This window comes from Peromyscus eremicus, chromosome 8a, assembly GCF_949786415.1.
Source record: "Peromyscus eremicus chromosome 8a, PerEre_H2_v1, whole genome shotgun sequence".
Taxonomy (NCBI): Eukaryota; Metazoa; Chordata; class Mammalia; order Rodentia; family Cricetidae; genus Peromyscus; species Peromyscus eremicus.
In genome coordinates this window covers 51,417,299-51,430,293 of record NC_081423.1, presented here as the reverse complement: position 1 = coordinate 51,430,293, position 12,995 = coordinate 51,417,299, and the positions used below count along the sequence as shown (strand labels likewise).

At 51.1% G+C, this 12,995-nt stretch overlaps 1 protein-coding gene across 1 annotated transcript in view; it reads left to right on the top strand.

The window, feature by feature from the left end:
• Ntn1 (netrin 1) overlaps positions 1–12,995 on the top strand; it is a 141,422-nt gene that overhangs the window by 108,695 nt on the left and 19,732 nt on the right. Inside the window, exon 2 of the mRNA XM_059270654.1 lies at positions 3,220–3,408. Within this exon, the coding sequence (XP_059126637.1) occupies positions 3,220–3,408 (189 nt within the window). The remainder of the gene's footprint in view (positions 1–3,219; positions 3,409–12,995) is intronic.

The following is a 12,995-nucleotide window of genomic DNA, read 5'->3' as shown; positions in this document are numbered from 1 at the left end:
AAGGAGATTCCAGCTTGAGCTTTCCCAAGGGGTAAGGAAGGCAGCCCCACACTCCCAGAGGCCTGTTGGATGCTGGCAGCTAGAGCCTCCTTTACAGAGGGGGACACGAGGATGTGTCTGCCTCCATGAAGGACCCAAAGATGCTGCTGTGAGGCCTTTCTTTGTATGGAGGAGGCCTGAGAGGAGTGAGACCCTGGGGATCCTTGCAGCTTCCTGGTCCTGGGCAGGTACAACACGACTTGGGGGTTCTGGTCTTGCAGGAAAGACCCAAGTTCTGAGTAGTCGTTCAGGTGCAGCTGTTTTATGTGTGGTGATGCTGGTCATCTCTGGGACAGCCTAGCAGCAGGAAGACCTACCTGCTGTAGGCCAGGACTCTACTCACTGACTCCTTGGTGCCAGGCTGGCTCATTGGTCACTGCATGTCTCCGAAAGTCCTATCCTTTGTCTAGCTGAGTGAGTCCAAAGAAACAGTGAATGTGACAGTCCTCCATGTAGAAGGTGGGGTGGAGATGCAGCTTCCGTGTGCCTGGTTGAACTCTTCCCTTGGGGACACCAGCTGAGGAACACTTCAGTTCTCGGGAGTCAGATTTGTTCTCTAGTCCAGACTGGCTTCCAGCTGCCTTTGGATTTTAGGACGGGTGCTGTCCTGACACTCCCACAAAAGCCCTCCTCCACCTCTGCTGGTCACTTGAGTGACTAATAGGGACATGATTTGGGGAATGGCTCTTGAAAGAATGTGTAAGGAAGCTTATGACACCAGAGAGCAAAGTCAAAGTGTCAGCTGTAAAGAAAAAACTCACAAATAAAAATAGCATCCGAATAAGAAACCAGTAAAAACATGGAGAGCTTATCTAGTAGAAGAGGCAAGTGTTTTATGAGCCGACCATAGAGAGAGGAAAATTGAGCCATGGCCTGAACAGGTAATGCGTGCATGGAGATGGAAATTGAGACACAAGAAGATGTACCCCCCTCTTCTGTAATCATAGACACAGGTGGATATCATGTGCGGGTCTTCTCCCCAGACACTTGGCAAACTTTTTTTTTTTTCCCAAATGCTGATACCAAATGTACATTGCTACTCTTTTCAAGGGTGTGGTGAGATAAGAGCGTCACTTCCTGCTAGGAAGAGGCAAGGCCAGTTCAGCCTTCCTTGAGGAAGGTTTCCATCCAGTGTTAAAATACGGAGCTCCAAAGTTTAACTCAGAATTCTGCCTCGAGGAATGCACTGTCCATCAGTAGACGCCCATGTTCAAAGGCGGCTCAGGGTTGAACCCTGAGCAGCAGGGAACAGCCCTGGCCGGGCAGCTTTGAGAGAGTGCTTGTTCAGTGAGTCCCATCTCACACACTAAAGACCCATGGTCTAAGTACCACGCAATCTTTAAAGATCACATTGAGCCATATTTGACACTAAAAATTGTTCGTTCTGAAAAAAAAAAAAGAGGCTACAAAGCTAGACACAGACAGGTATGACCCATATTTCTAGAAAATATGAAGTAGTCCCGTGGCTGGGCCCAACAGCAAGCCGCTGTGCTCACAGTGATTTGTGGGAACAGGAGTGAACTTTTTCCCCTTTCTGCTTTTTGTTTTGTTTTGTTTTTAAGTGTACGGCCTTAAACATCATTTCTTTAGAAATTCCATAAATGTGTACACAACACACTTATGGTGAAAACAGGACAGAGTGACTGTGATTAGAGTATGCCATACGCGTGTGTGAAAATGTCATGACGATGCTTGCAGTTTTCTGTGATTGATGGATGCTTTTACCAAAAAATAGGGTAAGATGTATCTGAGAGCGATTGAGTGTGGATGGCTTGCAGCCGATGGTATCCTAGAATCTGAAGCCCAGAGCATGCAGCTGGGGGGGGGGGGGTGTTGTAATCCAGTATAAGGTAAAGAGAGCCCTTTGGGGGACATGCTGGGGACCTCTGCCAAGCAAGGGCTAGAGGTAAATTTGGAAATGACACTGAAGTTGCACCCCTTGGATGGTAACACAGCTGCAGCCACATGAAGAAGGGTCCCATCATAGAGGAAAGGATTACATGCTGGCCTTGCGGGGGGGGGGGGGAGGCGACACCCCCACACTTGGCGTGGTTTAGAAACTGACCAGAGTTCGGAATAAATGAAGCAAGAGGGAGTGGGAGGCTGGAGAGTAGAGCTGAGGCTGGGGAGTGAGTAAGTCTGGCCTGTTAAGAGCCCCCAAGGCTGTACAAAATGATTTTGACGTCATCCTGATGGACACCCTCAGGTTGGTGCTTAGAAGCCCTGCTCTGGTCTTAGTTGTCTCTATGAGGTGACCCCAAGACTCCCTGAGGATACAAACATTCCATCGTGGAATCCTGTCTGTAAAGTGGCATCGTGTTTGCGCATAGCCTACACACATCCTCCTGCGTCTATGTAGAACCCCTTGTTAGACGGCTTATACTGCCCAGTAAAATGTAAACATGTAAATAAATACAACGTAATGTTTAGGGACTGATGACAAGAAAAGCAGTGCATTTCAGTATAGATGCAATTCCCTCCCCTGACCCCCCAGATATTTTGGATCCACACGGTTGGTTGAATCCTGCAGATACAGCCTGACAGAGGCAGGTTGGAGAGTAAGGGGCAAATGTCGGGGAGGCGCTGCTGGATCCAAGCAGAGACCCCAGATGTGCAGCTGGAAGTGAGGGTTTGTGGGTCATGAGCAGAGAGGCGGTGTGAGATGCGGGAGTTAGGTCCCAAGGGCATCAGAGCAGGCCGGGTGAGTACCTCCGAGCTAGTGCACAGACTGGGGAAGTGGAAGGAAGTGGGACTGGCAGGGAAGAAAGCTGAGCGTCTTCTGTGGTGCTGGTTGGTGGGAAGGAGAGGGGGCAGTTGGCTCAGGAGTCCCTGGTGGCAGAGGAATGGGAGAAAGAAGGAGGTGCACATGGTGGTGGAGGTGGAAGCCTCCTGAGTATGTTTCCCCCCGAGGGACTTAAGCACATTTATTTCTCCTAGCTCTGGAGGTTGCAGGACCACGATTCTGGTGTGAGCAGGACTCTAGCACACAGATTTCAGGAGGTCTCAGCCGTGGTTCTGTGAAGTACTGGAGCAGTGTTGATGAGTGCCAGCGAGGGAGCTGAGGCAAGGCTCCCAGAGCCTAGGACTGCCCTGCTGGGAGATGGAGGAGGGAGACCTGGGGTCTCTCCGGGTCTTGGTCCTCCCATCCCCTTGTGCTGATGACTTCTGTTTCCCCTGCAGCCTGCAACTGCAACCTCCACGCTCGGCGCTGCAGATTCAATATGGAGCTCTACAAGCTGTCGGGGCGCAAGAGCGGGGGTGTCTGTCTCAACTGCCGCCACAACACGGCAGGCCGCCACTGTCACTACTGCAAGGAGGGCTTCTACCGAGACATGGGCAAGCCCATCACCCACCGGAAGGCGTGCAAAGGTAGGTCGTCTCGGGGGTCAGGAGCAGTGATTTTCCAGGGACACCAGGTTCCCTCTCTTCCCCTTCTTCCTTCCTTTTTTTTCTAGTTCTCTCTCTCTCTCTCTCTCTCTCTCTCTCTCTCTCTCTCTCTCTCTCTCTCTCTCTCTCTCTCTTTCTCTTTCTCTTTCTCTCTCTCCCCCTCTCTCTTTCTCTCTCATTTCTTTCAAGCCCCCCCCCCCCCCCGGTATTTAGATGTGTAAGCCAAAACAACGGGGCAAGGGAGATAAAGCTCACAGAAGAAAGTAGAAGGTGAGGTCCCTTACGAGGGTGCAGGGCCAGGCTCCCGACACTTCCCCCTTGGCCTCCCTCCTCCTCCTCCTCCTCAGCTTCTGCTCAGCACAGGTGTGCCGCATACCAGAGGAAAGAGAGTCGTGTTCACCAGGCTTACTGTCGGGACAAAGGACCCTCTTTTTCCAGCCCCTCGCAGACGCACTTCTTTGGATGTGTGTGTGTGCACGGCCTCCCGTCCCACCCCCATCACATACACAGACACACACACAGTCACAGCGACGTTGGCAGTTTCGGGATCAGGGTCTCCGAAGGAACATTTAATCCATCTGCAAATAGATTTACTTTTCAGGACGCGCCCACCACCCCCCCCCCAAAAAAAAAAAAATTAAAAGGAGACAGGCGACTATTTTTGTTCACCGAAGCAAGCACTAATGTTTTAACTTTCTGCTGTTTGTTTTTCTCTCACCAACAAAATGAAGCAAGCCATGGTCAGATGACTCAGAGGAGCTGATGAAATGCCAGGGAACTGAATGCGGTGGGAGTGAAAAGTAGCGCCCCCCCCCTCCCCACACACACACATTAGCTTTGGGGAATTCCAGAGACTAAGGATTTCTTGGTCCAATGTTGGGGTCTGGGGCCAGTGCATGTCTGAGCATGGTTTCCCAAGATGTTTACATCCAAAGGGCTCCTGGAAGACAATGGGCCTTTAAGGACCCTGACCCAGGAGGGTGCAAAGCCATGGTAGATAGCATGGGTGAGGAACTGCAGTGGATGACCCTTCCTGGATGCTGCTCAGCCTCCGAATGAAGCAGAGGTGTTGTCTTCATAACCGGAACTACACCAGATGTTGGGCACCTCTGTACAGACTGACTATAGAGCTCGAGAGATCTAGTGCAAAACAAAAGAGAATGTAGGGTTCCTTCTGCAAAGGTGATCGAGAATTTCCAAACGACGATGGCAGAGCTTCAACCAGGTGTGTGCCCTTCTGAGCGGGGAGCCACCCCTGCATGTACGGAACACTTCCTTGATAGCCAGACAGCAGCACAACCCCCGTTGGCTTTGCAGACTCTCCCCTCTGAGAGAGAACTCCTGGATTCCACGTGTACAGATGAGTAAGGTGTTTCTCAAGATGTAGACAGTCTCTCATTCCATGTCGGTGGCCATTGGCTGCCTTTGTTGGTTGCCAAAAGAATGTGAGCGTAAAGGTAGCGGGGCTGTTTCCAAATCAGAGAGACAACAGCTTCAGGAGAGACTGCTCCAGGAGACTGAGAATGGGCAGGTGGCCCAGACAGAAGATGTGAGCAGGGCAGAGCTAGAGAGATGGTTTAGAGTCTTCAGAGAACAGAGTTGGAAGGTATCCAACTCCTTTGCCCATATCCAAAGTGTCTGCTGCCTCTTTTATAGAAGAAATGGAAGCTAGGATCTTGTAAACAATTGGCTGACACAGATTTATTGGTCAATTGGCCAAGAAGTTTAACCAGGGGCGGCCACTTCAGTGGGCAGTCCTGTGCCTGAGAACAGGAAGGTCCATGTTCTCCGTGAGGAAGGATGCTGGCTATTTCCTGCCCTGCTGGTGTTTGCTGTTGGGGCAGAGATGCTCATCTTCTCTTGCCAGCTGGGGCTGAGGGTGGGGCAGGTGCAGACAGAGGAGGGGATGTTCCTGTTCTGTGACTTCAGATGCTAGGGCCAGCGCAGGTGGCTGTCTTCAGTTGAAGTCCTGTGCCCGGCCTTGATGGGCACCCAAGAATAACTTGGGGGAGGGGGAAAGCGGGAAAGCTAAGAGTGGATCCTGGTCAGGGAGATTCAGGAAAGGGTGTGTGGAAGACAGGCAGTGATTTGGGAGCCCCACACCCTGGTGAGGGAGAAGCGCTTCCCTGGTTCTGCACCCTGATTGTCCAGGGAAAGCATAGTCTGAAAAAAGGCCCTGCTCTATGATTGGTGAGAAAAGGGACAGAAATGTGACAGAACTAGCCATCTGATTGGTGGAGGAGGAATCCCTTGACTTTGAGATCTCTACCTCCTGTCTTCCAGAGTATCACCTCCTTAGGGGATGAGGAAACTTTGAATACCCTTTACAGAGACTTCTTGCCAACCTTCAGCCTGGTGATTGTGGCAGGAAGCAGCTTTAGGGGCAGCTCAGATGCTGGGTGGGGAGATGTGTGCCTCTGAGTCTTTTGGTCAAAACGCCCCCCCCCCTTTCTGCCACCATGTGGGACCCTTCTGCCTGTCCTCCAGGGCCACGTGGTTTAAGCAATGGTTCCTTGCACACAAGCTTGTTGGCCCCCAGATTTGTGCTCTTTTGACAGCTTGCCCTCCGGGGAGTCCAGATCTTGTGGGTAACATTCTGTCCCTCGCCCTAGTCTCTGAGAGTGCCCCTGGGGAGCCCCATCCTAGGCCCTCACAGGAAGAAGGCTCCACTTCTTTGCTTTACCCTAATTTCACAGAGGAATTGGGACAACCGACTCTCAACTCCCAAGTTGGCTGGCAAATGGCCGTGGGGCCCTCTTTACCCCCTGACTTCTCAGGGCCTGGGAGGGGCCCGGGCAGGGGGCCCGAGGCCACCCATACACTGCTGGTGATTGGCTGGCTCAAGACCTTGTTCAGTGTCGAGCAGGGGTGGACCCAGACAAGAACAGCTTGGAGCAAGGGCATTTGATTCCAAACATTACTATGCAGTCTCCCCATTTGGGAAGTTTCATAGCAACAAATTTGTTGGGGTCTTTCTCCCCTCCCCTAGCTTAGGAGCGAACCGGGCCTGGCAGGGTTGGTGCATACAAAGGGCTGTAATAAACATGCCCAGGGAACAGGCCGCTGCACTCTCGGCTATTCAGCACGATTTCACAGCACTGGGCCGGCCTCATTATGGTGCGGGCTGCTGTCCTATACAAAGTCAGATGAGATGAATTTCTCCCCTTTCTCTGCAAAAATGGTTTGTGAATGATACTCGTCCTGGAATCTGTCAAAAGATGGGAGTTTTTGTTTACCGTTTGACTTCTTTATGGACTTCGGAGGCACTTTTCCTTTTATAGCCTGCAAAGAAGACGCTGCTATTTAGCCATCTGAGCCGTGCCTCCATTGATAACAATATTAATTTATCATTTTCCCCAACCATCTGTGATGGATAAAGACATTCCAGGAGGCTCCCGTGAACCGAATTGTGATGAGAATTAAGAAATTAACCACCACATCTAGCTTCCCCCGTCACAAAGGGGCCCTCCTCCGTTCCATCTCACTGAGCAGCAGCCTGTTCTTCCCGCTCATTGCCCTGCCCCCTTCACTTCTGCACTGAATGTGGCTGAAAGAAGGCTGCTTGGAAGGTACCCAGGCGGCGGCGAGGCTCGGGAAGATGCAATCATTAGCGGGGCAGAGGCGTGAGGGGCAGAGGCATGAGACAGCGCTCCCCAGCACCGCCAGGGTGCATTCTTGATGCTCCCAGCACCCTCTATTTCTTCCTGCAGCACTGTCAAGGGTTGGGGGGAGGGGAAGGAGTGAGCACCCCAGTCCAGCCCCCTCTGGCTTCTTGGGGCCACTGTGTAGAGCTGTCCCTATCACGCCTCACCCCCTCCCCCACCATCCCCAGCTGTTTTTCTTTTGAATGTTTTACTTCCCCTTCCTGGCATCACAAGCATATTTTCCCAACTTGTCATTCTTGGTGGTGTGTGTGAGAATTACCTGGGAGGCTGCAAAATGCTGCTCAGGTCCCACCACCCCAGAGATTCTGGTTCAATTCGTGGGTCCAGATGAGAGGTAGATACCTGGCCTTGGAAAAGCTCCCCAAAGCTGAGAACTGCTGGAGGTTGGTGTGTAAGAAACAAAGATGGCAGCAGGTTGCTCTTGGTGTGGATTCAGGAAAGTCTCCAGGGGGTGGCCTAGGCCCTACAGTTAATTCCTTTGAGGGGAGAGATTACTAATTGATGAATTGAAATATTTTAAAGACTCTTTTGATGAAAACTTGGAGGGGTGCTTTTCATTTTAAGTCTTGCTGGGTGAGGCAGGCACATCATGTGTGTATACGTGTGTTCAGATTTGTGTGTTCAACTCATCAGAGAGTTGAGTCTCAGCAGACTTAAGTCCCCCCCCATACCCCTCTTCCTGACTCTCTGGCAGTTTCCATTCACCCCATAAAAGCCTCACGTTTATACTCTTCCACTTTTGGGGTCCCTTGTGACAGTTCCATTTTCTGTCATAATTTAGGGGGTTCAGGGAGAAGAATTTTCACCTGAGGCAAGAAGGTAGCCAGTGGTTGTTGATTGCAGCTCCAGCTTTAAGCACAAAGACCCCCCCCCCCCCCAATCCATGGAGTGGTCTCCTGTTTGCAGGGAGAGGAAGTAGCCCAGATCCTGCAGCCGGGAGAGAAGACTCCAAGAGCTTACCTCATCATGGCCCTGTTGCCACAGCTTTGCTGTGTTCTCTGGGGCAGGGGGTGGTGAGGGGGGATGAGGGTGAAAGTTCCAGCTACAGGTATGGCTCATGTATACAGTCTACAGAGCACTGGGCTGATCTCATGGCACCTTAGAGCTCAGTCATTTACATGTGGAATTGTCTTCAGGTTTCTGGTCACGGAGTCCCTTTCAGCTTTGACATTCCACATTCCAGTTGCCATTCTTCAGGAGCCAAAAATCTTCTCTCTCCCTCATTCAACAAGGGCCATTCTTTATAGCAGTGTGTTTGTGATTAGGAAGAGCCAAGAAATAAGGTAGGGTGATTTTGTTTGATCTTTGAGTTCCCCCAAGTTCATGGTGCTCCTGGGCATGGCCATCAGGGTGTAGAGGGTAGCTGACTTGGGAAAGGCTCCCCTTGGGGCTTCTGCTGCAGAACATCAGGAGGACCTGGCATGTAAGCCCTGGATCAGGGCTCAGGTTCCACTCCTGGGTGAGGCATGCTTCACAGACTCAGCTTTCCTGTCTGGAGATGGGCAGAATGATTCCTCCTCCCTCTTAGAATCGCAATGTGAATTAAATGGGGTGCTCTACGCTGGCACATAGTGTGCATTCTGTACACGCTAACCATTGTGATCATGTGTACAGCTCATGGAAAACAGAGGCACCAGAACCCTCACAGTGGCTAGCCGGCACACAGAGCACAGACCGCAGCTTGCTTAGTTCTTTTGCTGTTTGTTTCCTGTGGTTAGTTATTTCTTTGGATGACCCAGTGGGGTTTCATTAGAGCTGCTTATAGGGTCCGGGATGAGGGATATTTACAGGAGCCTGGGGTCCTTACCAGTGGCTACACTGCTGAAGGAAATCTCTCTCCCTTCCCCCAATGACCATTAATTATTTATAGCTACTCAGGGAGGGGTGGAGCCTTGGGAGCCCCTCCCCCAGCTACTGCCTATGTCTTAGAAAGGGGGTGTTCAAGGGACCCTTCTTCTCCCAGTGATAGGATGTTGGCAGACCCAACCTTGGATTTTGAGCCATTAATCCCACTGTGGGATCAAAAGTACAATGGCAGTGCCACATTCCAAAGACAGCATTCTGTCTCCCCGCAGTCCTCACCGAGGTCCTTCTCACCGCGGTCCTTCCTCCAGCTCTTAGATTCTTTCTGCTCCATCTTTGATGGTGATCCCTGAGTCCTGGAAAGGGTGGTAGAGAAATCCCATTCATGTCTGAGCATTTAACAGGTCTTATTCTCAACACTTAGACCAGATATGAGTTTCTGCAGTTCTCACTACCAACTGCAAAAAAGATCTTCTTTGACCAGAGCTGACTAACTTAATGGCTATAAATATAATTATTTAGGTGGTAATCTGACAGGCATGTCCTGTCTATTGAGGCTTGCTTAACTCTTAGTGTGGAATGTAGCACTTGGTAACCGGCCTCCCTCAAAGGACTCAGCGCCTGTTAGATTCTGTGGCCGATTCCCACAGGACTGGACAGGGAGCTGGGCATTTGCCCCGGTACTGCCGTACACTGTCCATAAAGGATTTGCATGCTTCGGAAGCAAAAATGATGGATGAGCCGAGTGGTGGAGATGTGACCAGCAGCTGCTTGTGGAGGGTCAGCACAAAGGTGGGGACAGCTGTATACAGCCAAACACGGTTCTGAAAGCACCGCTCAAAAGTCTAACTGCATCTGAGGGCTGCCTGCCTGACCACACCCGGCACACAGTCCACCACAGCTCGGGCTGATCCTCACCATCCCGCTGCACCTATACTAAGTCAGGTGCTTGGGCCAAGTTCTCAGGTCCTTCCCATCGGCCGCTTTCCCAGTCCAAGCCCATGTGCCTGATTGCAGCAACAGTGGCACTCTGGGAACATGCTAAGGACACGGGGATTTTTCCTCTTCAACTGTAGAACAGGTGCAGGGAGACTGCAGTTCACTGGATCACAGCGGGCCCTGTAATCCAGTTTAGAATTATGGGCTCCCGCCACCCCCTGCACTTCCTGCTGTCTGCACCTCGATCTGAAGTGTCAGAGGAAAGGCAAGGCCATGCAACCTAAAACATTTATTCTTCTGTGCCTTGTTAGCAACTGTCGGTGGTGGTGGGGGGGGGGAGAAGAAGGCCTGGCTTGGAGGAGGTTGACACAGACAGCTGAAGTGGAGAAGGGGAATTATCTGCGGGTATCCACAATCGGCTCCCCACGCCCCATTGAGCTTGCTGTGTGACCCAGGATGTGAGGGGATTGGCATTCCCATTCCCTGCCTCATCCTTTCCTCCAGATGCACAGGATGGATGAAATGGCCTTTCCCCAAAGGAGAAGGCAGCAGATTGGGCCCTGAGTTATGTGACTGTCTGGTAGTGAGATCATCTGTTCATTGAGTCTGCAAGGGTTTGCTGAGTGCCCGACTGTTCTGTGGAACTAACTCCCTGCTGGTGGGAGGTTGACCACAATGAAAAAGGAAAAGAAGCTAGTGATGGAATGAGGTGGAGTTATATGGAAGAAATGAACCGCTAGAAGAGAAAGTCACTGAGGGGAAGCTCTGTGTAAGTCCCTGAAGATGAGACATTTGAGAGGAGACCTGGGATGTGAGGAGAAAGCAAAGTCCAGACAGCCCCGAAGTCAGGAAGCAGCAGAGGGCTTGTAGGGGCCCTTGGTCCTAAGGGCAGGGAGGAAGTGCAGGCCAGGGCCATCTTGCTGGCATCTGGAGAGGAGGCAGGTCCTATCCCCAAAGCCTGGGAGGCCAGTACAAGACCAAGGACAAGAGTGACGAGGGGTGTGCCTGCATTTCCAGCAGCTCCTTCTGAAAGCAGAGCCACAGTGGAGAGACGGCAGTCACGACATGTTCCGTATTCCACCAAGGGTGTGAAGCCAGGGTGGAAAGAACGCTCCAAAAGCTCAGTAACAAGAAGGCAAATGATCTCATTAAAAATGGGCAAAATATTTGAACAGACACTTCCTTGAGGATGTACAGATGGCACATAAATACATGAAACATTAGCTGACGTTGGGGAAATGCAAATTAAAATCACAATGAGATCCCTCTCATTGAAAATAAAAAATATTAGCCACTTAACAATTCCAAATGCTTGGCGAGGACAGGGACCTACTGGAGCCGTTACACACACACTGTTGGTGGGAATCCCACATGGCGGCTCTGGAAAATAGCCTAGCATGTCCTTGAAAATTGAGACCCCGATCTGTCATAACGCTAGGATCCTGCTCACAGGTATTTCTCCAAGAGAAATGAAAATGTAGGTCCAAAAAAAAAAAAATTTATAGCGGGATTATTTGTTATTACCCCAAACTAGGGTGTGTCAGAGTCTGCATGGACAAAGTGGACACAAGCCCGCTGAAGAAGACTGCTCAGTGTTAGTGAAAAATGAACTGATCCTTATGCCACCACAGACGAACCTCAAATGCGTGGTTAAGTGGGAAAGGCTGGGCTCCACAGATGATCTACCTGGCAATCCCGTTTGCACGTGCAGACATTGTAAAGACTGTATAATCCTGAGATAAGATGTTTGCAAAAGGTGAAGCTAGAAGGAGTGGAGGCTGGCTGCCGAGGAAGGAATTCCTGAGAGAGCTAGACACTTCCGAACCCTGACTGACAGAATATTAGCCAGGCGGTGACAAGAAGAACCCGCATTTGTGATAAAAATCTGTAGACGTGTGCAGCCAAAAGGAGTGACTTTTACTCTGTGCAAATTACAGTAATGATGGACAAGATTCCTTCCCTAGAGCTGTAGCTTGGGTGTGTCACCAGAGGTTCACAGGGAAGCTTGACCCCAGTGTAGCAAAGTCAGGAGGGGTGGAACTTTTTTGTTTTGTTTTGTTTTTGTTTTTCAAGAGAAGGTTTCTCTGTGTAGCCCTGGCCTGGATCTCACTGTAGACCAGGCTGGGCTTGAATTCAGAGATCTACCTGCTTCCAGAGCTGGGATTAAAGACCTATGCCACCAGCCACCATCGCCTGGCCTAGAGGTATGGCGCTTTTAATGGGTGGGACCCTAGGACTGGAGAGTTGGCCCAGTGGTTAGGGGCACTTGCTGCTCTTCCAGAGGACTAGTTTCCAGCACCCACAGCAGGTGTACTTGTAACTGCATGTAACTCCAGTGCCAGAAAAAAGCACTGTGGACCTGCTGACTTAAACAACAGTTAGTTAATCTCTCCCAATTCTGGAGGCTGGACATCCAAGGTCAAGGTACCAGCTGGGCAGATTCCTTTTGAGAGCCAGGAGGGAGGGATCTGTTGCAGGCCTTTCTCTTGGGTTTACAGATGGTCACCTTCATCCTGTGTGTTCACATGGCCTTGCCTCTGTAGCCACCTTGTACCTCATCCTCCGTCTCGGGCGAGGACACCAGTCACTGATTAGAACCTATTCCAATGACCTATTTTTACCTAAGTACCTCTAAAGAATTCATATTCGTCTCATGTGTAGGCTCCTGGGATTAGGACTTTGGGGTATGCGTCCTGGAGTCTTGGCATGTGAGTCAATCTTTCAACACGAGGCCAAAGTAATAAGTTTCCAGGGCTCCTGGAGGCCTAGAGGACAGCCAGATGGCATCTGGGTTGAGGGCCGAGGCTCTCTGCTTGTTCTGTCTCCCAGCTTCAAAGGGACCAATGCTGAGCCGCACCCTTCCTACAAGCCTGTGTTCTAGATTGGGGCCTCTTGCGGGTCCCACTTGATCTCAGTCCCTGGAGCCAGGGTGCTCAGGAAAAGTAGCCAGATTTCCCATAGGAGCCCCCGAAGACTTCCAGCTGGTCCTGTGAGCTGCCGGAGGGGCCTGACTCTGCTTACGCTCACCCAGTAGAAGGTAAGGGTCATGCTTGGGTATAGGAAGCCCGTGGTTAGCACCAGCTGCCGCCAAGCCCACTATACCAGAGTTCCTAGAAGTCCCTTCCATTGATAAGGTCCAGGCACAGGACTAGTGAATGCTTG